We start from the raw sequence: 27,771 nt of genomic DNA on the forward strand, positions 1-27,771 counted from the left end.
TAAGGCATTCATCATTTTATAATCCTCCTCTATCTTTTGATCTGGTGGGCGATAACAAACTCCCAGTGTTAAGTTTCCTTTTGGCCCCCCTATTTCAACCCATAGAACTTCCAGAAGCGAATCCAATTCACTTAGCCTCTCAATCTTTCTAGACTTTATACCCTCTCTGACATACAGAGCTACCCCACCTCCAACCCTTCCCCCCCTATCCTTCCGATATAATATATAACCGGGAATCACTGTGTCCCACTGATTTTCCTCATCCCACCAAGTTTCAGAAATACCCACAATGTCTATTTTTCCCTCCGACACCAAGCACTCCAACTCCCCGATTTTACCTCGGACACTTCTAGCATTTGTATAGAAACAGCTGTAATTTCCCTTACAAGTTAAGCCTGCATCCTTCCTCTTGCTATCTCGAGTCGTTGTCCGGCAGTCCATGTCACCAGCCATGGCCTCTGTGGACAATTTCAATCCACCTCCCTGTAGAAAAGCAACCGGTACCCCCTCACCTCTCTCAGATGAGCCAACCCGAACCAGAGACTTTTCATCTCCTGTCGGCTTTCCCCCAATATTCAGTTTAAAAGCTGCTCTGCCACCTTTTTGATTTTAAGTGCCAGCAGCCTGGTTCCTTCTCGGGACAAGGTGAGACTGTGACAAATAATATGGATTGCCTGGTCTCGAGGTAGCAGGAGGAAGGTTGTGGGCCTAACATGCCTGGGAAATTATAGATATATTATAGATATATATATACAAATGCTAGAAGTGTCCGAGGTAAAATTGGGGAGTTGGAATGCTTAGTGTTGGGAGGAAACATAGTCATTGTGGGTATTTCAGAAACTTGTTAGGATGAAGAAAATCAGTGGGATACGGTGATTTCTGGTTATAAATTATATCAGAAGGATGGGGGGGGGAACGGTTGGAAGTGGAACAGCTCCGTATGTCAGAGAGGGTATACAGTCCAATACGATTGAGAAGGTAAGAGAATTAGATTTGCTTCTGGAAATGCTATGGGTCAAAATAGTGGGCCCAAAAAGAAACACTGGGAGTTCGTTATTGCCCACCAGATCAAAAGTAGAGGAGGATTATAAAATGATGAATGCCTTAAAGATAGCAACTAGACAAAAACACTGTGTAATAATAGGTGATTTTAACTACCCACACATTGATTGGGTCAATATGTGTTCTAGCCGGGAAAAAGAGATTGAGTTTCTAGACACTCTAAATGACTGTGCTATGGAGCAGATGGTCACGGAACCTACCAGGGGAGAGGCGATCCTTGATTTGGTCCTAAGTAACACTCAAGACCTGGTGAGAGATGTAAAAGTGATTCGCTTGGGAACAGTGACCATAATGTTATTAAGTTCAACATTTATATAAATATGGAGTTGCCCAAAAAGACTGACACAACCACTTTTAACTTTAAAAGGGGTAACTTCTCTGATACGAGGGGACATGTGAAGGAAAGGAAAGTAAAAGTAAAAAGGACCAAAACCACTGGGGAAGCTGGGAGACTATTTAAAACTAGAATCCTAGAAGCTCAGATAAAATACATACTGCAGGTAGGGTTGCCAAGTGTATTCTTCGCCGGGAGTGGGGGGCTTCCGGCCAGCGGCTGGTGCGTGCATGCGCGCGCCGCACGCACATCACCCGGAAGTGACGGGAGGACGCCAGGCACGCTGGGGGTGGGGCCACGGCCATACAAGGGAAAACTCTATCGTTTTCCGCATGCCCAGCGTGCCCACGTCACTTCCTGGTGACGCGCACGCAGGGGTGGGGTTCCCCCCGGGTCCCAATTCCATGGCATCGGAAAATCGGGCCTTCAAAGCGGGGGTTTACCCGCCCCCCGCCCCCACTTGGCAGCCCTAACTGCAGGTTAGGAAAGGCAGAAATAGGTATAGAAAAAGGTCTGTATGGTTAACAAACAAAGTAATGAAAGCTGTAAAAGGTAAGAAGGATTCCTTTAAGCGGTGGAAAGCTAGTCTCAGTGAGGTTGATAAAAGGGAACACAGGCTGTGGCAAATAAAATGCAAGTCTGTGATCAGGCAGGCAAAAAGGGAATATGAGGAGCATATTGCAAAAAACATAAAGGTCAACAATAAACCTTTCTTCAAATACTTAGAAGCAGGAAACCAGCCAGGGAGGCAGTGGGGCCCTTGGATGACCAAGGGATAAAAGGATGTTGTAGCCCAACTGGTCTCACAGGCTCCAAGTTCAAAGTCCAGGTCACACAGGCAGGAGTAGGTCAATGTTCACAGCGTAGTCCAAACAGTCCAAGGTCAGTTGTTACCGTCAGAGAGAGTCCAAAAGCAGAATCAAGCTGGTCCAAGAGTCACAGGATTTAGAACAGAGTCAGGAGTTGTGGTCCTGTGAGGTGACCTGTTGTTTTCACAAGTTGGGAACAGCTCACACCAAGCTTTATGTAGCTTTTCCCTAATTAGTCCTATCTGCAGCTGGCAAGTTAGGAGGGCTCCTGTAATGACTCATCTTGTAGCTGTCGATGTAGTTACTCTGCGTTCTTGCAATTGCCTTCTGATTTTAGCCCTTCTTGTTTCTATGAGTGGGGTGTGTGGAATCTGGGGGAGTTGTGGGTGCCTCTGGAGATACTTGCTCCCTGACTTCAGCTGGCTCAGTATTATCTGACTGGAATTCCTGAGTGTCCTCTACTCTGAAGTCATCTTTCGCCACACTGGACTCAGGCTTGACTTCTGAGGAGTCCTTACGCATACTGGGCTCCAGTTGCCAATCAAACTGGTAAAGTTGCAATTCAGACTGGTTCTCACCCAGGCTGGGCCCAGGCAACAAGTCAGAGTCTGGTTGCACTTCAGGCTGAGGCTGGTCCACGGCAAAGGATTACTGAAGGATGTTAGGGAAATGGCTGAGAAGCTGAATGCATATTTTGCCTCTGTCTTCACTGTGGAAGATGGAAAGTGCTGGCCTACTCAAAAACCGCTGATTTCAGGAGTGGCGTCAAAAGACCTAACTTGGATTGAGGTGATGAGAAAGGAGGTCCTATGATTCATGGACAAATTAAAAACTGACAAATCACCAGGTCAAGATGACATACATCCAAGAGTTCTGAAAGAACTCAAATGTGAACTTGTGGATCTCCTGACAAAAATATGCAATCTATCACTAAAATCTGCCTCCATTCCTGAGGACTGCAAGGTAGCTAATATAATGCCCATGTTTAGAAAAAGGTTTCAGAGGAGATCTGGAAAATTACAGGCCGGGCAGTCTAATGTCAATACTGGGTAAGTTGGTGGAATCTGTTAGTAAAGCTAGAATTAGTAGTCACATTGATGAACAAAAGCTATTGAGGAAGAATCAGCATGGATTCTGTAAGGGAGCTCTTATCTTGGTAACGTTTCAGAGTTCTTTGAGGGGATGAACAAGCCCATGGACAAGGGTGACCCAGTAGGTATTGGGTTTTTTTAAAGTTTTTTTAATTTTTCCAAACAAATAAATAAACATGAAATAGGGATACAATATCAATCACTTATCTGTTATCATGCCTCATACATGAACCAAGTCTATTTCACTTTCCAAATATATATGATAAAATATATTTTGCCGGTCAACAAACATACAGTTTCCTCTTTTCTACTAACATGCGCTTTGTCTAAGTGTATTATTAAATTTGTTGTACTATTTGATAATGTGGACAATTAATTGTTCTGAATAAAGAAATACTGGAGTCCCTCAATGATTCTCAGTGGTAAGAGAAGCTTAAAGTCTCAGAAGTCTCCTTAGACATTTTCTTTCTAAAAAGAAAGATATAAAGTTCTTAAGCCAACAAACATATTTACGGATCCCTCTAAAATTCTCAGGAATTATGAAGAGGATCTCAAGAATTCCCTCAAACATTTTAAATATTTCTGAGTATATTGCTAAATTTCTTAAGTTGTTTACTAACATGGGAAATTATTTAATCTGGGTAAAGAGATACTGGGATCCTATTCCACCAGACATATCTATGGGTCTCTCAGTAATTCTCAGTATTTATATAAGAAAAGCTTAAACTCTCAAAAGTTCCATTAAACAGTTTCTTTCTACATAGAGAAATATAAAACTCTTAATCCATCAAACATATCTAGGGGTCCCTCTATAATTCTCAGTGATTATATAAAGGAAAACTTAAAATCTCAGGGATCCCCTCAGACATTATCTATATTTTAATAAGTCTCTTCTTCTTGATTTACTGATTTTTGCTCTCAAGTTTTAATGTCTTAATTCTATGTCTTTTCCCTTTGTAGGTGTAGAGATTTTCTTTTGGTAGGAACCATGTATGCACACTGTTGGTTATGCTTTGCAGTTCCATACATAGGTTTCTTTGGTCTTTCTGAAGTGTTGAGTAGGGCATTTTTTTTTTGTAGATTCAGCAGTCATGGCCATTTTAAGAAGTCTCTGGTGCATCTCTGAAAAAGATCTGTTTCTCTTATAGGGTATGAGATCTTTTTTATAGGTCCAGGCCACTTGCATAAAGGTTTCCTGTCTGTCTTCTGGATGATCACATCCGTTGTTCTCGTCTTGGCATACTACCTGGGTTGGTTCCCCCTTAGCCGAGGCCTGTTGCAACAATGATTGCATTTCAGTTTGCAAAGGAAAAAAAGGCCTCTTCAATTCCCTTTTTAATAGTAACAATCAATGTAGTTTGAATCATAGTCAGCATGGATTCTTGTGAATCTGGAGGTACAATCTTTAAAGTGTTCTGCACATTATCCTTGTAATGCATTTTTTCTAAAGACATATTAACACTCTAAAAGCCTTACCCTAAACTGAGTTATACAAAGATGTTCTTTCTAGCAAACCATATAACAGCTTCTGTTATTATCTAAGAGTGCTAAAATAAACTGGAGAGCCAGTCAGTTATTTACATAATAATAAAATGTAGTCAGAACAAAATGGAGTTATAAAGTTCAACAAAGATAAGCAAATTTTGTTATGAGAACTGAATACATGCAAGATTCAAAATGAAGTCCATAGAAATTATAGATCATTTATTGGATTATGAATAGTCCCAAAATTTCAACTCTTAAGTACCATTTTAAACAAAGTCCTTTCTTATTTTCTTCGCGGGGATGTAATGTTGATAAAGTTGCTATAAGTTCTTTTCAATAATGCGATGAAAATAGGGGAGAAGAGAAATTGATGCTACTGCCACTCTTTTTAAACTTTAAAAGGACTAGCGTTATATGCTGGATTTTCTCATGGAATTGTTATAACAAAGTTCAGATTACAAAAGAAGGTTGCTTTTAAATTCTTCACAGTCATGGTAGAAATGGGGAGGGGGGAGAAGCTGATGCTATTGCCAGTCTTTCCAAACCTTAAAGGGACAGACGTTGTATTTTTCTAGTAGTGTTGGGATTGCAAAAGAAGATTGTAGCTGTTAATTGCCAACTTTAGACAAAGTCCTCTCTTTTCTTTGCCCCAGGATTGTTTGTAGAGTTGCTTTTAAGAGCTTTTGATAGCTGCGGTAAGGGGGGGGGAAGGGAGACTTCACCCTCCCCCTCCAGTCTTTAAACTTTACAAGGGCAGACATTGTGTAGGAGATTTTCTGGTAATTTTGCTTTAACAGGTACTCATGGAGAAGAAAGAAAACTTCATCGCTGTTGTAGATGAGGCATGGACTTAAGTCCCTCTTGTCTGGTAGTAATAGCTATCTGCTCATGACTGAACATGAGCAGTCTTCGTCGTTCCTTGCTGGGGACAATCCAGAGGCTCCCCCTTGCCTGCTGTTGCGAGCGAGGGGCTCGGATCAAGTCCCTTGCCCTACACCCCCCTCCGAGGGGTGAAGTGGAGTTTGGGAGCCCCCAAAATTCCTCTAGAAGAGACGAGAAGCCGGCGGTAGCTGGGAGCTCTCCCAAGCACCGTCCGTCTCGCTGCGCTGCAACCAGGAAGTCCCAGTAGGTATCGTTAACCTAGAGTTCCAGAAAGCTTTTGATAAAGTTTCTCGTCAAAGGCTCCTAAGTAAGCTCAATAGTCATGGGATAAGAAAATAAGTCCTCTTGCGGATCAAAAACTGGCTAATTAATAGGAAACAGTGAGTGAGTATAAATGGGCAATTTTCACAGTGGAGGGTAGTAAGCAGTGGGGTACCGCCGGGATCAATGATGGGTGTGGTGCTTTTTAACTTGTTCATTAATGGTTTGGAGTTGGGAGTAAGCAGTGAAGTGGCTAAGTTGTTCAGGGTGGTGAGAACCAGAGAGGATTGTGAGGCAGTCCAATGGGATCTGTTGAGGATGAGTGAGTGGGCATCAACATGGCAAATGGGGTTCAGTGTGACCAGGTGCAAAGTGATGCATGTTGGGGCCAAAAATCCTAACTATAAATAGACATTGATGGGGTCCGAACTGGCCGAGACTGACCAAGAGAGAGGTCTTGGAGTCATAGTAGATAACTCACTGAAAATGTCGAGACAGTGTGTGACTGCAATAAAAATGTCGAGACAGTGTGTGACTGCAATAAAAAAGGACAACACTATGCTGGGGATTAGTAGGAAGGGAATTGAAAACAAATCAGCCAGTATCATAATGCCCCTGTATAAATCGATGGTGCCACCTCATTTGGACGACTGTGAGAAATTCTGGTCACCACACCTCAGAAAGGATATTATAGCACTGGAAAAAGTGCAGAAAAGGGCAACTAGAATGATCAGAGGGTTGGAACACTTTCCCTATGAAGAAAGGTTAAAGCATTTGGGGCTCTTTAGCTTGGAGAAATGACTCAGGGGTGACATGATCGAAGTTTACAAGATTATGCATGGGATAGAGCAGGCAGAGAAAGAAGTACTTTTCTTCCTTTCGCACAGTACAAGAACTTGTGGGCACTCGATGAAATTGCTGAGCAGTCGGGTTAGAACAGATAGAAGGAAGTACTTCTTTACCCAAGGAGTGATTAATGCATGGAATTCACTGCCACAGGAGGTGGTGGCAGCTAGGAGCATGGGCAGCTTCAAGACAGAATTGGATCAACATATGGAGCAGAGGTCCATCAGTGGCTATCAGCTATAACTCTTGGTCTTTGGCAAGTGATACACTGTATTCTTTGTGCTTGGGGAGGGCAACAGTGGGAGGGCTTCTAGTGTCCTGGCCCCACTGGTGGACTTCCTGATGTTACCTGGTTGGACTGGATGGGCCACTGGTCTGATCCAACATGGCTTCTCTTATGTTTTTAAGAAGAAGAAGAGAAGAGATTGGATTGGATTTATACCCCATCCTTCAGTTGGAGTCTCAGGCTTACAAATGCCTTTCCCTTCCCCTTCCCCTCCCCACAACAGACACCCTGTGAGGTAGGTGGGGCTGAGAGAGCTCTGACAGAAACTGCTCTTTTCAAGAACACCTCTGATAGAAGTATGGCTTGCCCAAAGTCATCCAGCAGCTGCGAATGGAGGAGTGGGAAATCAAACCCGGTTCTCCCAGATTAGAGTCTGCGCACTTAACCACTACACCAGACTGGTTTATCATGTCTCCAAGCTAAAAAGCCCTATCCTCTTTAACCTTTCTTCATAGGGAAGGTGTTCCATCCCTTTAATCATTTTAGTTGCTCTTTTCTGCACCTTTTCCAATGCTATAATATCTTTTTTGAGGTATGGTGGCCATAACTGTACACAGTTTCCAAATGAGGCCACACCATAGATTTATGCAGGGGCATTATGATACTGGCTGATTTGTTTTCAGTCCCCTTCCTAATAATCCCCCAGCATAGCATGTGCCTTTTTATTGCAATCACACACTGAGTCAACATCTTCAATGAGTTATGTACCACAACTCCAAGATCTTTCTCCTGGTCAGTTACTGCCAATTATAGTTAGGGTTTTTGGCTCAAATGTCTATTACTTTGAATTGCTCATGTTGAACCTCATTTGCCAGATTGATGCCCACTTGCCCAGCCTTGACAGATCCCTCTGGAGCACCTCACAGTCCTTCCTGGTTCTCACCCCCCTCAACAACTGAGAGTCATCTGCAAACTTAGCCACTTCACTACTTACTCCCAACTCCAAATCATTAATGAACAAGTTGAAAAGCACCAGACCTAGTACCAAGCCCTGTGGTACGCCACTGCTTACAGCTTTCCACTGTGAAAACTGCCCAATTATATTCCCACTCTGTTTCCTGTTAATTAAGCAGTTTTTAATCCATAAGAGGACTTGTTTGCTTATCCTATGACTGCTGCGTTTACTGAAGGGCCTTTAATGAGGAACTTTATCAAAAGCTTTCTGGAAGTCTAGGTAAGCAACATTTACTGGGTCACCCTTGTCCACATGTTTGTTCACCCCCTCAAAGAATTCTAAAAATTTCTTCATCCCCCCTCCCCTCCCCTATAGCTCTCAGTGTGTTTTCTTTCTTTCTTTTTTACAATTTTATGATGTTAGTGAGACAAGGATCATTTCTGCACAAGTGCAAACCTCCTCGTCAGCATTCTTAAATAATTGTTCATGCAACTTGCTGCACAATGTTTTGCCTTCCCAGTAGTAGATCCAAATTTAGTGTCCTGTTACCCCATGTTTTCGTAATCCACTTTCCCCATGATTTTTTCCCTTTCAATCTGAACTCGCAGTTTTCCAGTGAGGAATTCCCAATTTCTAATTTTGTTTTCTGCCGACCTTTTTTGTCGTCAGTGTCGTGTGTTCAGCCTCCTCCTGCCCTCCTGTCCCATCTGCTAAGTTTTTAAGTCTAATGTTGGTTGCTTTACAACACAATTTCCCCCCATTATAATAGCAATGTTATAATGTTGGGACAAAACAGGCAGTGAGGTTTCATGTAGCCTTCTCCATGCAATTACTCATCCATGAAGTTCCTTTCCTTTTTTGTTGGTGGGTAGCTTTTGACACCACACGCTTGTGTTGTTTCTTCATTCCCCCCCCCCCATAGCTCCTGGTGTGTTTTCGTTCTTTTTGGCATTTCTGGCAGGGAATTTCAGTTTCGATTGCTTATCCTTCTCCTCCTCCTTCGGCGCCATGTTTGGAAATTGTTTACTTTTTTGAAATTGTTATCAAAGTCTCAAGATCCTTTAAAATCGCTTGGTAAATTCTCAAAAGTTCTTTATTTTAGTCCACTCGCTTTTTCAGTCCGCCCCCCCTTATGGTGTCGTTTATCAGTCTGCTTTTTCTAATCGTTCTTCAGTTCCTCCCCTCGTTCTATTAAGGGGAGGCTTTCAGGTTGCTTTCTGGTGTCTTTGCTTAGACAAACACTCACTTTTCCATGTAGATCTTGCTTTTCTCAGTTAAGTCTCCCGGCTACCAAGTGCTTGTCCCGGTGTGCTTTCCTGTGTCCATTTCGGAAATCAGCGGTGGGATCTTTGGGGCATGGATCGGCCCCCCTTCACCAGCCATATGCCGGAGGAAGGGTCCTCCTAGCGCCCCATGGCTATGGAGACCATCGTAAGGGCTCTGGGGGGGATGCGTACGATCGCACCACCTCCCATCTGCCGATTCACAGCCCATGTCTCCCAGAGCTCCAAGACATTGTGGCCACCATTTAGGAAGCCAAAACCGGAAGTCATAGATTGCATATTTTTGTCAGGAGATCCACAAGTTCACTTTTGAGTTCTTTCTAAATTCTTGGATGTATGCCTTCTGGGCCTAGGATTTGTCAGTTTTTAATTTGTCCATCAGTCATAGGACCTCCCCTCTTGTCACCTCAGACTCAGGTCTTTCAACACTCCTTCTGAAATCGGCGGTTCTGGAGTGGGCTGATATCTCCCATCTTCCACAGTGAAGACAGAGACAAAAAATGCATTCAGCTTTTTAGCCATTTCCCTATCGTCCTTCAGTAATCCTTTTACCTCTTGGTCATCCAAGGGCCCCACTGCCTCCCTGGCTGCTTTTCTGCTTCTATTGTATTTGAGGAAATTTTTATAGTATTTATATGTATTTATGACATTTATAGTATTTATATGTATTTATAACATTTATATTCTCTTCTCCAGAACTTGTTAGCTTCCATCAGAATAAAACAAAAATAGCAATTAAAGCAATAGAATCAAGCCACAGAGGGCCCATTTAGTAGTATTTAGCCTTCCAGAAAAGGTAGTTTTTCACATCCTTTCTGAAAAGCTGCAAAACCAGAGCAGCTCTGAACCTCAGAAGATATCATTCAGCAGTCTCTGAACAATTCCTATGAAGACCTGTCTCTGTCTGACATCTGTCCTTGTCTCATATGATGTGGCCACACTGAGCAGGCCTGTGGCTGCAGTCAGTAATTGCTGTTCTGTGGGGAGAACTATGAGGTTTCCATCTTTTTTTTAATTTAAAGTTTTTATTGAAACAAGATAAATCTGACAGCGTTTTTCATGAACAATACAACTTTGTAACAGTATAGCATTGTTTTACAATAAGTACAATTTTTTTTATAAAATAGAATGTTCCATGAAATATGAACAATAAACAGTAAGAATAATGCACCTTAGTTGGTGTTAACAAGGAACATGAATTACAGTGAGAAAAACTGTAAGCATAATAAGTACACATTTTAACATCTGAACAGAACTGGTGCAGAAATTAATAGTATTGAGCATGCTACCATAAAAAGGATAGAGAATTCTGTTATGAGAGAGATATGCGTAAAACTTTTATTTGTAGTGCAACTTGTGTGTCTTAATATATTTAAAATGGTTATATCCATTCCATATAGTTTTTCCAAGCAGAAGATATGTATTCTTCCCCGATAAGAATTCTAAGATCAGAAACCACTTTGCACTGAATGAGGAATTGGATGGTTCTCTAGATGCCTTGTTATGTTTGTCAGTTATACTTTCCATGATGTATTGGTAGGCGGGATTCACTCCCGCCTACCCAGTGGTCTCGAAAGCAACTTAATTGCAAGTAGGTAAATGGGTACCCACCCTTAGAAGGGTGGGGGGCACCCTGTGTGACTGGCTGAGGACGGCGGCGGCGGCAATGGCGACAACGATGATGGCGGCGGAGAACTTGGCGTGGACGGCAGTGGCGGCGTGGCGGCAGCGAGCAGGCGCGATCGGGAGGTGCGCGGCAGAGCGATCCCTGGTGGCGAAGGAGGAGTGCACCGACGGCTGCTGAGAAGGACGAGGGGACGTGCGCAGGCGCCGAGCACCAGCCCAGCGGAGCCGGAAAGGACATAGCTGGGCCGGAAGCAGGCGAAGCCGCGCGTCTGGGAAGAGCGCACCACCACCGAAACGCCAGAGACAAGACACTTCCGCCAAGTCCCGAGTCTCGTCTGACTAAGTCGAACTGCCCCGACGGAGAGAACAGCATGACATGCCACCGCAGAGGGGGTGCTGGTAGGATGTCCCTCCCCTATATACATTGTGCCCATAGTTAGGAACAGAAACGGTGATTAGCACCAAGAAAAACTTGTAAGCCGCTCAGAGACCCCAACTATGGGATTAGAGCGGGGTATTAAATTGAAAGCATAAATAAATATAATTTTCTGAGCCAAGTCTGAATGTTAGGCGGATTTGCCTCTTTCCAAAGAGAGGCTATAGATACTCTGGCTGCATATAACATTGTTTTCAAAGTGTTTTTATAATGGTGTTGAGTAATATTTTTAGGTCAGATTTCTAGTAGTATTTGTTCAGGGGTTAGTGGTATATCTATATGTAATATTAATTTTATGTATTTTAAAACCTCAAGCCAAAAATTCCTAATTTTTTCACATTGCCACCAACAATGGGCAAATGAACCTACCTTAATGCATCCTTTTCAACAAAGTGGAGAATATTTTGGAGATATGTGGGATAAATTTTGAGGAGACAGGTACCATTGCATAGTAATTTTAAATTTTTGAATTTCCACTGGTAGAGAGTGTGGTGCACTTTTAACGGAAGACCAGATTTTTGACCAGGTCTAGACTTGATTGACAGTCTTTCTGCCATTTTTTCTGGTAGGATAAGGTTTTAATATTGCTTTCTTTCAGAAGACGTTTGTATACAGCTGAGATCATGCCCTTGGTTTGCGTGTTGAAGAGGTTTCTATCTATGACAGACAGACAGCATCCAGACAGCCAACACCTTGAGTTGAGCCCCAAATCAAAGTGATAACCATGCTGCAAAATAGGTTAAATACGTCCCCATACCCCAGCCTCTGTGAAGAGGCGGACAGACTTCTGCTCTCCTTGAAGCTTGCAAGTTGTCTTCAAGGTCTGTTACAATAGTTAGTCGCAGAGGTAACAAATCAGAACCTTTTGTAGAAGGAGATGCAGTTCGCGTAGCAGATAAAGTTGACAAAAGCCACCCCTGACCAATGCTTCCTCTAAGCTGTTGAGTCTTGTGAGCAAAAATCCTACTTTGTGAGCTACTGCCATTAAAGCTGTGAGTGAGCAATTAGGCTTTGCTCTGGAGCCATCCTTCCTTAGCTAAGACAAAAATGTGTGAGCTGGTGGCTAAAAAACTGAGCTAGTTCACACTAACTCAGCTTAGAGGGAACACTGGCCCTGTCCATTGCCAATGTCTGGAGTGCCCCATGGCACTTAAACTGATCAGACAGGGAACTAACACCCTGTGTACCATCAGTTCCAGGGACTTGGATTTACCATCCAATATTAACTGATCTTGTACTAATTTAATTTTAAGCTTGGTTACTATAATTTACTTAACCACATCCTCCAAGCACTAGTTTAGAACCAAGACAGCTGTTACTGAGTATTTAGTTGATTATATATATAGCATATTGATAAAAGTCAACTTCAGAGTTCTGAATGCTCCCTCTTAGCAACTCTGTACAGCTGTTAAACAGCACTGTTGATAAAACTGAACTCTGTGGAAGTCTATATGTTGATTACCAGGAAGCGAAGCTATTCAGTATATTCTGACTGAAAAGAACATTGAGCTGGATTCTACACTGTGTACCCTTAGAATTGCATGATTCTTCTCATTAAACTTTATTACTGTGATAGGATGATGGCACCTCCCTCAAATATATGAATCAGAATTAAATAACAATCCTGGTTTGTTTAAAGTTCTAAATACAGTTCTTATAGAATTTGCTTAGCTGTCTGACAAGCTAAACAATTGCTGGATATTAACCAGTTCATGAAATGCATGAAGGGTAGAGTGAGTGATTACATTACGATATGTATTGGTTTCACAAATATGTTTTATGTTTCTGGAATCTTATAGAATCCTCTTTTAAAATAAATATTGGCAATATATTCCATTGGTAAAGGAATCCTTTGGCTGACACACAAGGCTTCTTCACCAGCAGAATTATCTCTTGCTTCACTGAAAAAATCTTTGTACCATCAGAACATATCACTGTAGCTTCATGAAGTGATAAAATAAAACACAGAATAACAAAAATTTTGGGATAGAGCAAGTTATAAATCGTAAATAAACTCTAGAAATGTTGTAGCAAAAACCCAATGGCCTTAGTCCAGAGAGAGTTGTGTGTGTGGACTTGGCTTCCAAATGGATCTTTGTCTTTGTAAGCGTTGAGGGGAATACAGGTTGAGAAGGATTCACTCCCTAGCTTCCCAAAGAAGTGATTACTACTTCCTCTTAAAGGTTGCAACTACCTAAGCTGTGCGTGACTCCCATTCAGTGATGGGAATATATATGTAGTCTTGTATCTGAAGTCCAGAGACCCACCACTGACAATTGCACATGCAGAGTACCTTTGCATTGCGGGGGATGGGAGGGAAGGTCAGCTGACTGCTCCAGGATAGAGGTGTGGCGCAGACAGAAAGAAAGAGTGCTAGGTAGGGGAGATAGAAAGAGAGAGAACGAGATTGGTCGGGTAGAGGGGCAAAATGACAGAGATTGGGGTAAGTGGCAGAAAGAGCGAGAAAGAGAGTTGTGGGGTAGGAGACAGAGAGTGACAGACATAGGGAGAGACCAAGGGTGGCAGGATAAAGAAAAAATGAGAAGCATAGAAATAGAGGGAGAGGGGAGGAAACAAAGGTGGGGTGAATCACCCCTTCCTGCAAATTTCTTGGCTGTCTCCACTTGTAACGTCTAATCTAGTAGGGCATACTCATACTGCTTACCCATGCACACTGCTCTAGTTAGATCCATACAATACTTCTGAATGTCAAAATTCTTATTGCAATTAATCCATTACTTAGAAGCACTCGAATTATGAACAGTGCATACTTAAGAATGCAGCAGAAACCATAAGTGAGCTTAGAAGGTAGTGGAGGAGTGAAGGGGAGAGGAGCAAAGGATGAGTAGGAAGGGAATATAGGAGCTGAAATGAAGGACGGCAAAGCTCAGAAAGCCTGGACAGAAAGGAAGCGGCTGGGGGGGGGAGCCTTTGATTTGTGTTAAGGCACCCCCTTTCCACTTTTGTTTTTTTTATTTTATTATTTTATTTATTAAAACATTTGTATCCCACCTTTTCTCTTGGTTCAAGCCTGCTTACAATTGTAGTTAAGACATCCCCAGGTAAAACCAAAGATAAAATAGCAAGCCCAAATCCCTCCGCTGCCCCTCCTGTTCTTTTTCTGTTTGCTGTTCCATGTACAGAGCAGGGGAAGAAAACCCAGGAGCCTGGAAGCCAGTGGGCAAGAGAAGGAAGAGGAGCAACAGATGACCTAGGAACAAATGGATGATGAAGTGGAGTGGGGGAAGCAAGGCCAGACTTGCTTGCTGCTCCCTGCCTGGAAAATGAAGCAACCCAAGAGAGAGGGAGAGAGTCAAGGAAGAAGAGCACAGCAGTACCCCCCTTCACCTTGCCAGCCCAGGTGTTCTGCACCTGGGTGCACCCTGGCCTGGGCATGGTGCGGACAGTGGGAAGAATCACGATCATGGCAGCAGACAGCTTTGGAAAATGAAACTGGTGGGTGCCATTATGCCTGTGTTCCTCTGGCAAGGAAGAACACAGCAGCACTCAACTGTGCTCTGCCAGCCTGGGTGCTGTGCAACTGGTGATTAATGTTTCTCCTTGCTGGCTGCACTACATCTTGACCAGTGAAGAGGAGCATGGAGCGTTGCTATGTGCCAGCCCAGGTGTAGTGCAGCTGGGGAGAAGGCACACAGGTCGTCTCCCCACATCTGCTCTTCAGCCCTCCAGCAGAAGACACCTGTTTCCAGAGTTGTTTTAGCCTACCAGTCTGCTCCACCCTCTTTAAAATGTTTTTTCCTCTTAGTTGCTCTTGAAAGAATAAAAAAAACTTGGCTTCAGGCATGAGTTAAAGAAATCTGCCCCCTTCTTAAAGTATGTACTATGCATCTTTAGCCGTCTCTGATTAAGCCTGCTTCATGTAATCAAGGCAGCACAAGGATTTAAAGAAAAAAAGGAAATTGTATACTATCTAAGCCAACAGGTTGAAGTTAAGCACCTGTGCAACCTCACACACTAACTTGGTATCCAGGTTCAAAGAGAATCAGATGGAAGTTTCCTCATCAATCAAGAGCAAAAGATCAAAGATCTGATCCAATTCTTGAAAATGGAGAAAGCTAATTTTGCACCAACTCCAAGAGAAGTAAATTATATCAAACAATGAGATGACATTGAAGAACCAACCAACAACAGGTATTGTGAAATCCTAGGTAAGCTTCTGTACAACAGCACATAAACTAGACCAGACATAAACATAGCTGTGGGTTTACTGTGTAGAAAGGCTGAGAAACCAACTAGTAAAGACTGGAAAGCAGTTAAGAGACTTGTGAGATACCTAAAGGGTACTACAGAATTTAAGCTTAAGCTACCAGCCAATGATAGCCCTAAGATAGGGGCTTATATGGATGCTGACCCCACCACATACAAAAAACTAAAATGAGATCCAACCTGCAAAATTACCAGGCAAACGAGCTCGCTGATCAGGAATTCCTCACTTCATCCCAACACACACAAAAAAACTATGCAAGACAGAAGCACAGCCACCACGACTCAGTCTTACTCTGGACTCAGTCTCACACTGGACTTAGTCTCACTCTGAACCAACGTGAGTGCCGTTGGTTCCCATACATATGAATTAGCTAAGTGTCTGGCCAATCTTCTACAGAACCACATCGGAAAAACCACAGCATACATCAAAGATTCAACACATTTCATCAACAAAATCAGTCCTCTGAAACTCAGCCCACAGGACATACTCATCAGTTTTGATGTGGTACCAAGGTTCCGGTAAAAGATACTGTGACGTCCTCCTTATTGGGGAGGACTAGTTTCACTTTAAAAGTTCACTTTATTTTTCTTTACTGGGTAGATTCTGGTGCCACCAGGAAATTTTAAGGATTTCCAAACCTTTATGCTTTTAATTTTACTCTTACTGGTTTGGTAGACCAAGTTCAAGGCTTACGAGGAACCATGTGGTCCTGGGAAGTATTTCTTTCAGAGCTGGTATACTTGAATGAAAGAGGATTTATTGAAATAAAGCTTAAATAATAGGGTAGTACAATGTGACTAGTAATGGGTAAATACTGAACAAATGCTTTGGTATCACACACAATCTTCTCTCTCTCTGACAGGGGACTTTTCATGTAACTTTGTAACACTTGTTTATCTCAATGCCATATACGTTTACTGTTTCACTCCAGTCTGTTATGACACACAGACTTTCCTATAACTTTTCTTCCCTTAAACTTTACTTTTTCCTAGACATTCAGCTTTTAGATCTCTTTTCTTTTTTCTCTGAACATCAATAGTCAGCTTAACTGCCTCAACACACAACTTTCTGAACATCAACTGTCAACTTGTAACTGAAACTCCTGACTGACTCACATACTCATCCAACCAGATTACCTTCCAAAAACCCCTCCCACTCTCTGTCAACCACCAATCATATCACACTTGCTTCTCTCAACCACTCTAGTCTATCTATCACAGCCATGCAACCAAACCTTTAAAGAGAGAGACACACACAGAAACAAGGAATCATTACAGACACATTTGCACTTCTTAATCAGATTTTTCCGGAGGACATACCAGCCTTATTCCATTATTGTTTGACAACCAGTTACTTCCAATGGGATAACGAATTCTATGAACAGATGGATGGGGTTGCCATAGGAAGCCCTCTCAGCCTGGTTATAGCAAGCATCTACATGGAACATTTTTAAAAAACAGCTTTAGAATCTGCACCCTACAAACCTACAGTCTGGTTCCTTTATCATTTGGAGCCATGGAGAGGTAGAATTGATGGAGTTTTTAGACCACCTCAACAACATCCACCTGAACATATAATTCACCACGGAAAACGAAATCAAGGGTAAACTCCCATTTCTAGATATCATGGTCATCCACAAAGCTAACCTTCAATTAGGTCACAAGGACTACAGAAAATCAACTCACACAGATCGTTATTTACATAAACACTCCAATCACCACCCTCGGCAAAAAAGAGGCATAATCAAAACATTAGTAGACCGTGCAAGACGAATATATTTCTCAGTGATGAACTAAGCCATCTTCAAGCAAATGGCTACTCCAAGAATGAAATCAGAAGAGTGATTAAGCCAAAGGTAAAACAAACAACTGAGGATAAACAGTCTCCCACAGGAAAAGTATTTTTGCCATGTATCACTGATCAGATGGGAAAACTTATGAAAAAACACAACCTACAAACAGTATTCAGACCCACCAGAAAAATACAACAGATGCTACAATTGGCAAAAGACAGACTTGACCCCCTCACTTCTGCAGGAGTATACCGCATACCCTGCAGTTGTGGACAGGTTTACGTTGAGACCACACAATGTAGCATCCAGACAAGCATAAAATAACATGAAAGATACTGCAGACTTGGCCAACCTGAAAAATCAGCAGTGGCTGAACTGGCCTAACTCAAGCTTATTTTTATCTTATTACAAGACAATGAAATGCTGAACAACACATCCAGTTATCATGTCAGATTACACAGGGAAGCCACTGAAATTCATAAACATATACACAATTTCAACCAGCAGGAAAGAAGAGAGGTTAAAAATAAATAGGACATGTTTTCCAGTCCTGAAAAACACAAAATGCTCTACATCTTACAACAGCACTACAGATAAGATTAGAATTTCAACAGCCAATCCATATGCAAAAGAACCTCAGGAAAGCTCCTCTATTAGCATGTCATAGCCTGGGAAGCTCCTACAAGATAATGACTTAGCCCTACCCCACCTTTCTGAGTAGATATAAATTATCTGCCTACCCCTTTTCTTCTCACACTGACTCAGAGAATACTCCATCTTTCTGTGTTATACCTCTGAGGATGCCAGTCACAGCTGCTGGCAAAACATCAGGTACTACAATGCCAAGACCGCGTGGAAAATCTACAACAACCAGGGATGATTTCGTAGAAAAAGAGGTGCAGGAGCTCATTAGCATAACTCATTAGCATAACTTATTTGCATATGCCACACTCTCTGACATCACTGGAAGGGTGTCAGAAGACAACACCCACCGCTCAGGCTCCACTGGACTGTTTTGGATTGCTAGCTATTGGGGGGGGGGAACATGCAGATCTTTCCTCACAGAGGAGGGAGAGCTTGTACCTGAATAAAACTTGGTCTTAAAGGTGCCACTGGACTGTTTTGGACCGGGGGGCCAGGGGGCTCTGCAACTTACCTGGCTGCTTCTTGCTCTGACTGAGGGCTGCTGGGAGCAGGGGGTGGGGCTTGTTGCATGTGCCCGCCCCCTGGGCTGTTTACTGCCAGAGCTCCACTCCTGTGCGCTCCTGCATGAAATGACCCCTGACAACAACTAATAAGGCTCTGTGTAACTCTGCCAGCACACTGAGAACAAAGAGCTTCTGTTGTATGTAGCCTAAATGCACTTTGTTAAGTTGAGATGGGATACTGGATACTATACCAGTTACTCCCAACAGTATCAATATTCTGGAGCTTCGTGTGGTAAGATTGGACTTAACTTCTTCTCAGTTATGCTCAGGGACAAGAAGGTGCTGATCCAAATGGACAACACCACAACAAGCAGGGAGGCACAAGTTCCTGCAAGCTTTGTCTAGAAGCAATAGCAGTGTGGAAAGTAACTCTGTGTATTGGGGACCTCCCTAAAGCCATCCATATAGTGGGATCCTTAAATACAGAGGCAGACAACCTGAGCAGGGTTTACCAGACCAATTACGAATGGTCCATACAAAACAGATATATCAGAGTGATCTTCAACACCTTGGGTAGACCTGTTTGCCACAGCCAAATCCAAAGAAGTGGCAAATTCTGTTCCCTGGCAGGCATCGATCCAACTTCTCTTGGAGATGCATTCCAGATCCCTTTGTCAGGCGCACTCTTCTGTGCGTTTCCCCCCTTCCCTCTCCTGAGCAAAGTTATAAGGAAAATGCTAGCTGATCGGACAGATGGTATCCTTGTGTCTCTGTTCTGGCTTCGCCAGATCTGGTTCTTGGAGCTGCTACAACTAGTGGGAGGAGACTACATACTGTTCCCCCTTACCTCAGATCTGCTGATGCACAGTCCCTTACTGCATCACGGTTTAACAAGGCTGCACTTGACGGCATGGAGGATCCAGCTTTAGGGTACTTCTTTTCCCAAGGAGTTCTAGATATCCTACATCAAGCCCATAAACCATCAACCAGGTACTCTTATGGTAGGAAATGGACTCGTTTTGAGTCCTGGGCTTCTGCTTGAGGGGAATGCCATTTAACCTGCCTGTTGTCTTTGGTTTTGGAGTATCTGTTGTCATTAGTACAGACGGGTTTAGCAGTGCCCTTCATGAAAACTCCTCTGGTGGCTATTGCTACATTTCATGAGGAAGAACAGGGCACTATGGCTTTTGCTCACAAATTGGCTCAGCCCTTTTTAAAGGGGCTGTCAAATGTTTTCCCTCTACACCCTGGATTATTCCGCAGGTCATTACCCTTAGTCTTCTGTGCAGACACATATTTCCTCCCTCCTGCCCCGCTGGGACCTCTCACAGGGCCTATTGTGCCATAGAAAGGGGCTCGCGGCAGCTTAGTGGGAATTGAGGAATGGGGCACCTGTCACTGAAGCGCATGATGCTCTGGGCAGGAATCTTGCACATGTGCCAGCTCCAAAAGGGTCAGAGTGCCCCCATTTTAGAGTTTAAAAGCTAGAAAAAAATGTATGTGGCAGACCTGCACAAGTGCAGTCCCAATGTGTGTCTGCACAGAAGACATCTATGAACAACAGTTACAGGTAAGTGCAACTCTATTTTTCTTTAAACCAGCGGGTCGAAAGCCAAGTAACACCTAGTGCAAGTAGACGAATGGGTACCTGCCCTTAGAAGGGTAGGGGGCACCCACCTCTGATGGAAGAGGCATGATGGATGTGCGGATGGCGTGGCGGTGCAGAGGACGACGGATGGCGGCGTGGCGGCAGCGGCAGAGAGTGCTGGTGGAGCTGAGGGCGGTGCGGAGCAGAGCGATCCCTGGTGGCCGAAGGAAACACCTAGTGACATCAGGCGGCGACAGCAGTACCCTGGAGGCGCACGACGAATGACGCAGGCAAGGCAGTGCCTGACGGATGAAGCCGGCCAGGAGTGTGCAGGAAGCCGTGCGCCGGTGCGGAGCTGCCGTGGTGGCCGGAGAGAGGAAGATCGGGAGCCTGGAAGGGACGCCGCGCCAGCAGCCGAGGATCAATCTAGACGCCGAGCCTGCCAATGGAAGTAAGAAGGAAGCACATACACAATCAAGGGTGCCGGTAGGAAGCCCCACCCCCAACTCTAGATGTGGCCCTAGATAGGAAACGCAGTTCTTAGAACGACTAAATGTGAACCGCCCAGAGACCCCTTCGGGGGTTAGGGCGGTATATCAAATCTAAGGTTAAATAAAAATAATTTTTTTTTAAGGTACCTAGACTTCTGTTTTGCTTCAATAGACGAGCACAGCCACCCCTCTGGAATTACAGCTGGCAAAAATAGAAAGAAGAGTTGCAGATTGGAATGAGGAATCTTAATAGTAAAACTACTGCAACGCTCTCTACATGGGACTACCTTTGTCGTAAATCCGGAAGCTACACCTGGTGCAGAATGCTGCTGCCAGGTTGTTGGTGGGCGCCCCGGGCTGGGAGCACACCCGACCTGTGCTGAAAACGCTGCACTGGCTGCCTATAGCATACCGGATTCACTTCAAAGTGCTGGTGCTAACCTTTAAAGCCCTGCATGGCCAGGGTCCGGCTTACCTGAGGGACCGCATTTCCCCATATATTCCCCAAAGAGCACTTCGGTTGGGGTCACAACACTGGCTGGTGACCCCGGGCCCTAAGGAGGCCAAGCTTGTGGCAACAAGGGCCAGGTCTTTCTCAGTGCCGGCTCCTACCTGGTGGAATGAGCTCCCGGAGGAGTTCAGGGCCCTGCGGGACCTTGTGCAGTTCTGCAGGGCCTGCAAGACGGAGCTCTTCTGCCAGGCTTATGAGTAGGAGCCGCCACTGCCACTACCACCACCGCTCCTTTATAGAGAGAGACCATTCTATAGTGAGAGACCACTGGGGGGGGGGTAACATCTTTCCATCACCCCAACCTTCCCCCCTGCTACGCAAGCTGTTAGGAGTCTTTATGTGCATCCATAGAACTGATTTTAACTTGTTTTAATTTGTATTTTGTATTATGAAATTTTGTATATTGAACGCACTTGGTGCCCTATGTAAGCTGCCCTGAGCCCATTCGCGGGGAGGGCGGGGTATAAATGTAATAAAATAAATAATAAAATAATTGTGGGAATTTCAAGTCAAGTGCTCATTAGTTTATAATTGAGCATATATGGAAATATGCAATAGCATTATGCACATTATTTCCCTCTACATCTTGGAAGTGGGAACACTTAGGAGAATAAGTATCTTCATATAAAATTCCTCTTTAAATACCTGAACCAAATATTTGGTCAAGGAATGGGTGTTGTTTTTGCCTTTCTAAAAATATTTTAATGGGTAGCTTTATTTTTAACTAAGATAAATAATTGGTATTCACTATATCTTCATTAGACAAGGTATTTCCTCTAATGGTGAGTTCTCACTTAGACAAATGACAGTATAATCTAATTTGTTATCTCAAGCTAGTGTAATACATGTGGATCTAATTAAATAAAGGACCAATTATTGTCTTCCTTAACACGACTAGAAACTTTGTGGAAGCTGAAGGGGTTGTCACAGCGAACTTCAAATGCACATTGTTGATTGAATAAATGTATAAGTCCTTCATCTAAAGTCTGTCTTCTGGATTCGAAACTGTGGTGGAAAACAATAGAATTAAGGTGAACCTATGAAGTTTGTAGGTTGTATTAGATTTTTATTTATGGCAGTTTTCCCAAAATAAAAACAGATTGCATATGCATTGGAGAGGTGGACAAACATTGCCTCTCATATTAACTCCAGTTTAAAGGCATATTAAAACTTTTTTCTGGTTCTTGAATTCTGTGAGGCAGAATGCCCTATTGAGCATAATAAAAGCAAAGAATTATTTGTCAGTATCCATCTTGTTTCATTTCATTAGATATTTAAATAACCACTTAAATGAAAAATGTAAATACAGTAGCATAATCATTTATAAGACTGAAGTGTTGAACATCTACAAAATCTGCATGAACAAGACATTTCTTAAGGAAATTGTTCAGGCTCACACTTTACAAATGTCAAAAAGAAGTCAGTTCTTGAGTTGGGGGGACTTAAAATGACTCTTTGCATGTCCTTGTGGGACCAGCAAGTTGTATAGATAATATAATCAAGAGGGCCTTGCATTGCTTTTTAAAATCCTTTAAAAATTTTTTTATCAGTCAGTGTCCATTGTCAACAATGAGATTTGTCCAGAAATATGAAAAAAAAACTTTTTCAGGCTTTCCTGATAAGCTTTGAAAACTCCTAAACATTAAGGCAGACATATCATTGAGAAATGTTTCCATTATTAGAGGAGTACTGAACAGGGTGTTTTGCAGATGAGCTTTGTTGTATTTATTGTTGTTCTGGTTTTGTTGTATTCTTTGCCTGTTGGCATTTGTTCACCACCTTGAATTCCCGGAGGAAGGTGGGGTATAAATGTTTTAATGAAGAAAACTAATGGTAAGACTTTAGAAAAGAATTCATTTTCAATATTGTCTTTTCATTGGGTTATTGCATCTTTTCAATACAACTGACCACCTTTCTGGCCCATTCCTGAAGCAGTTAGTCTTTGGGTGCATGAAAGGATAACCACTTTTACTCAATGTCAAATGGTCTTTTTACTTGCTAAAAGCTGGCATGTTTTTTACCACTCTTAAGGTGAGGAATTGCTTACAATCTATACTCTGCTGCTGTTTCCATGTACCATGGCACTTTCAGAAATCAAAACCATCGTACAGATAAGCATATAGAAACTGCAGTCAGAAAAGGATGAAGATGTGTAAGGTTAAAGATGACTCAGTAATGGAAGTAATATGAAGCTGATTATTTATATAGTTGTAATACAGCATTCTTCAGCAAAACTCTTTTTATGCTCCTTTAAATAAAATTATAAGCCTTATCAAAAAAGCTATTTTTTCCTTTATCATCTATGACCATTTTCAATTTGGTGAATAAATGACATTTATGAATAAAATTTGAAAAATGGGGAAGAAATTATGTCCTTAGATAAAAGCACACTTGTTATTTCTTGAGATCTACCGGTAAGCTTCAGAACTTATTTTCTCTAGCATCCTAAATGTAATTGTCACCAATTATCACGCTAACTAATTGGAAGACATGTGTGCATGTGCATGTAAAGTCATAAATGTCGGAGTCTATTGAGATGACATTGCATAAATCTGTACCCAAAACACTGTCCAATGCTAGAAAGGTGATTTTTAAAAAAATATTGCAAAAGAAATAGTCTACATGCATTCACTTTATATAAACTATCTGTATATTTGCTAGTGTTTACTATTGAAGCTATTTGTTATTTTTTGAGCATTTCTAAGCTTTTATTTTCAGGATCAGTTAATAGTCTCATTTGTTAAATATAGCTGAAGGTTGTGACAGTAGCTGCTGTCTCAGTGTTTTGAAAATTCATTCAGAAGAGTTAAAATGTATCCTTAGACTCTCCAGCCACCTTAGGAGAGAAGGAGTTAACAGGTTAGTCCCCTTGGTCATTCTCCACATGCTTCCTTGCGTTTAGGAGCAAAAAAGAAAGCGATGATAACATTGTGCCTGGACTTGTCTCTGCAGAGTTTAGGGTACTCCTGGGGTTTTTGCAGTTAAATGTAAAGCAAGCTAGAACATGCTTGCCCCTGATTTTCTTGTTTTTCTTTCAACCCTTTCAGTGCCCTGCAGGAATCATTAAATCAAAACTTCATGCTGATCGTCACCCATCGAGAAGTCCAGCGGGAGTACAACCTCAACTTCTCAGGAAGCAGTACCATTCAGGAGGTGAGTTCTGTCTCACAGCTGAAGAATAAATGTAGCTCATTATAACTAATGTTGGCTTTGTTAAAGAGGGCTTATGTATTCAGACTGCAAACTTCCTTTTGTCTTTCGTTATTCAGTTTTTAGATTTTAATTAACTGGATGATGAAAGATTACTGTAGGTACATCAGATTATGTGACCTACATTTAAAATCTGCATTAATTTTGCCCAAGAGGAGTACTGTTTTTGGTAGTATGTTGCATTTTAGTAGCCAAATGCGATGAGCTAGTGTCATATAGTTAGGTTTCCATTCTTTCTCGATCCTCTGCCACTTTGGGGGGAGGGTACATTTTGACTTGCTATTGAGTATATTCTTGGGTTAAAAAAACTGCTATTATATTGCCTTGACTATGGATAGAATGGCAGAGAAGCTGTTTCTCTACACAAATGATATCACTGTTGTTCTATAGAACAGCCAGCAAGGGGTGATGTTGCAAAGATAAGTTCCTTGCCGATCCATCACTGAGTGACAGATGTACTTCCTAAAATAATCATAGCCTTCTGGCTTGAAGTTGAAATTCTTGTGTGTTCCATAACCTGTTCCCTCCATAAAGTAGTTGTCTGTTCCCCCCCCAAAAGTTATTTTCCTTTCCCCCCCCCCCCATAAAACAATCAGCTCCTCTGCTTTTTCTGTTTAGTTAATCACAGTCCATACACATACTCCCAGTCTAAAAAAAAAAAAGATATTTTCTTTAACAATCATCATTAAAAACAGTGGTCATGATCCAGAGAGTCCCATGCATATGTACCAAGTAAGCTGCATGTGGACATTTCTTTCCAGCAGTAGTTCCTCACCCCTTATGCGGTGCTGTTCTGACACCCCACCCACAAAGGTTGCTGTTATGGGAAGAAGATTAACAAGTCCCTGTGCATACATGGAATACCCTCTGTGGTGCTTTGAATCTGTTCGTATTTTACAGTTTTCTGTTTTGTAGTTAAACATGTTTATATTGATTCTTTAAAAAAGAGCTAAAATGAAACAAACACCAAAAATTAAATGTGACGCTTACAGACATAACATGTAAAATACTGTAGTAACCAGGAGAAAACAGGTTTAGTGCCAGCCCTTTGAGGCTGCCATGGTTTTTCCCATAAGGAAACAGCACCTCTATTTGTTTGATTTGCATCTTTTTTGGTTATGTCCAGTGAAATACGTTACACTCTGAATTCCTTTCAACACCTGTACCTACTAGATGCTCATCTCCTATTTCTACACGTATGTTTTAGATTTTTCTAAGCTCAAACAATTTAAATTTTAACAATATAGGTTTGTGGATTTATGACCGTTTCAAAAACAGTTGTGTAGCATTAAAATGATTTTAACTACTTTTCCTAGTTATCAAGCGAAAAATAAATAATCCAGGTGCTTTTTGTTAGACTTGAAGATCCCCGTATTTCTTTATAAAGAAATTAGATTTATAATCCCAGTAAAGAACCTATCTCAAAGATATTAGTCATTAGAACCGATATGCTGTTCTGTAAAACTTTCTGGCATTGCCAAATGAAAATGGAATTTGTCACCACTACCAATGTTTGAAAAATAGGGAAAGCATAAAACTCTGAGCTGAAATCCTGATAAGCATATGAGACTGAGGTTCTAGACTTGAAGTTAATGGACTGTTGTACAGAATACTATGAATAAGGAACATTCTTATAAGTACATCGTTTGTTCAAAGGAATGCAATTGGACTTTGGGATTTATTGGCTGCAATCCAGAAAATAGCACCACAGTTCTTAGAGTGAATCTTCCCCCCTTTCAAATGAAGTTCCCAATGTTGTAATTTATTTATTTATTATGCAAGCTGTTTCTAATAGTGGGGGATTACAAAAGCAGTTAGTGTTTTCCCCCAGCAAAAAGGGAAACAGAATAAAATTCTGTATAAAAAGGTAAAGGTTCCCTTGCTCGAAAGCCAGTCGAATCCGACTCTAGGGTTGTGGTGCTCATCTCCGTTTCCAAGCCGAAGAGCCAGCGCTGTCTGAAGACGTTTCCGTGGTCAGACGGTGATAACTACGAACAAAATTCATTATACAAAGATCAATATGATACATTGCAACTCTTTCCATTGTAAAGGTATTTCTTCAACACCTTGATTGTTCTGTAAGGCTGGAAATCGCAGCAAAACAGAAATCTTTCACTTCTTCAAAAGAAACCTTTCTGTTGGGAGTTTTCTTTTGTTTCCAGAGTTTGGCAAAAGTTAATGTAACTGCTGTTACTACATACAATATACATTTGATAATTTTTGGTGTAGATACTATATAGTTCACCCAATTTAATTGTGGTGTACTAATGGGAATCTATTAATGTAGTATTATTTTCTGTTTTTTCTTTGATATCATTGACATTATTTTTTTTAAAGAGCAGTTTGTGCTCTAGATGCTTTACAAGAAAATTAAATATCTGATTGGCATGTGCAAGCCTTTAGGAACTGGGCAGATCTACGCAAAGGAATTGTCTAAACAGAGCCCTGTTATTTTGTATTACAGCTCAAAAATGTACTTTAAAGTAAATCACCATATATGGAATCATTATCATATATGAAATATTTTTATCTGACATCTGGCATTGTTTTTTTAAAAACAAATTAATTTATATACTTTAGGGCTAATTGAACTTCATGTGCAAATTGCAACTATCAACCACCAGAGGGCAGGAAGGACTATTCAATTATTCTCTAAAAAATGCCATCCTGTGTTTTCAAATTAGCTTCTGGTATATTAACAAAAAGGAGTATAATGGCTGAGTTATTGTTTGATTTACCGATAATTGGCATATTGCGTGAAAGAGACTTAATTTCACCCTTTAAAATTAAACAGGGAGATTTAAAAAGACATAAAATATTCATTAATGTTCAGTGATTATAAAGCAGTGGCATATATTTGCTTTACCTTTATTACTGTTTCGATGGGAAAATACTGCAAATATTTCAGAAATCGAGTTGGCCATACTGACAAGTTGAAATGTTTAAGCAGTGTTAATGCAATCTACTCACACCTGATATCATATGCAGAAAGATTCAAAATGTCTACATCAATTATTAAAGGAATACTTAAAATTCTAGAAATGTTTCGTGCCTCAACATGACAATCAGGTGCAACTGTCTCTCCGGATCCAGTTGCTTGGATTATTCAAATGTATTTTATGCTGCAACGACTTTGAGCAATAAATATTTCTCCTGCGTTTTCCAAATAAAATGGTGTCATGATTATTTTTGCAATGAGTTGGTGAAAAATCTGTTAGGTAAACTGACACATATTAGCATATTCTCGTAGTTTCAAACTCTGATTACCTTTCAGAATGTACATTGAAAAACTACTGAAACAGAGAGTGAATTTTAATAGTCTAGATAAGAATAAAAGGGGACGTGCCAAATGTAGGTTACTTTGTATGAATTTCTCTTGCTTCTGTTTTGGTGTAATATTGAAGAACCTTGCAGGAATACTGGAGGAATACTTGCAGGAATACTGGAAAACTGCATGCCCTGAGTCAGGCTTGCGGATCAGCCTAGCTTAAGGTCTAGTTGTTAATG

General features: G+C 41.7%; 1 protein-coding gene across 1 annotated transcript in view; it reads left to right on the forward strand.

The window, feature by feature from the left end:
* LOC107116288 (FAS-associated factor 1-like) overlaps positions 1-27,771 on the forward strand; it is a 166,324-nt gene that overhangs the window by 79,860 nt on the left and 58,693 nt on the right. Inside the window, exon 7 of the mRNA XM_015418188.1 lies at positions 24,102-24,207. Within this exon, the coding sequence (XP_015273674.1) occupies positions 24,102-24,207 (106 nt within the window). The remainder of the gene's footprint in view (positions 1-24,101; positions 24,208-27,771) is intronic.

Source organism: Gekko japonicus, unplaced genomic scaffold (assembly GCF_001447785.1).
Source record: "Gekko japonicus isolate JY-2015 unplaced genomic scaffold, Gekko_japonicus_V1.1 scaffold2329, whole genome shotgun sequence".
Lineage (NCBI taxonomy): Eukaryota > Metazoa > Chordata > Lepidosauria > Squamata > Gekkonidae > Gekko > Gekko japonicus.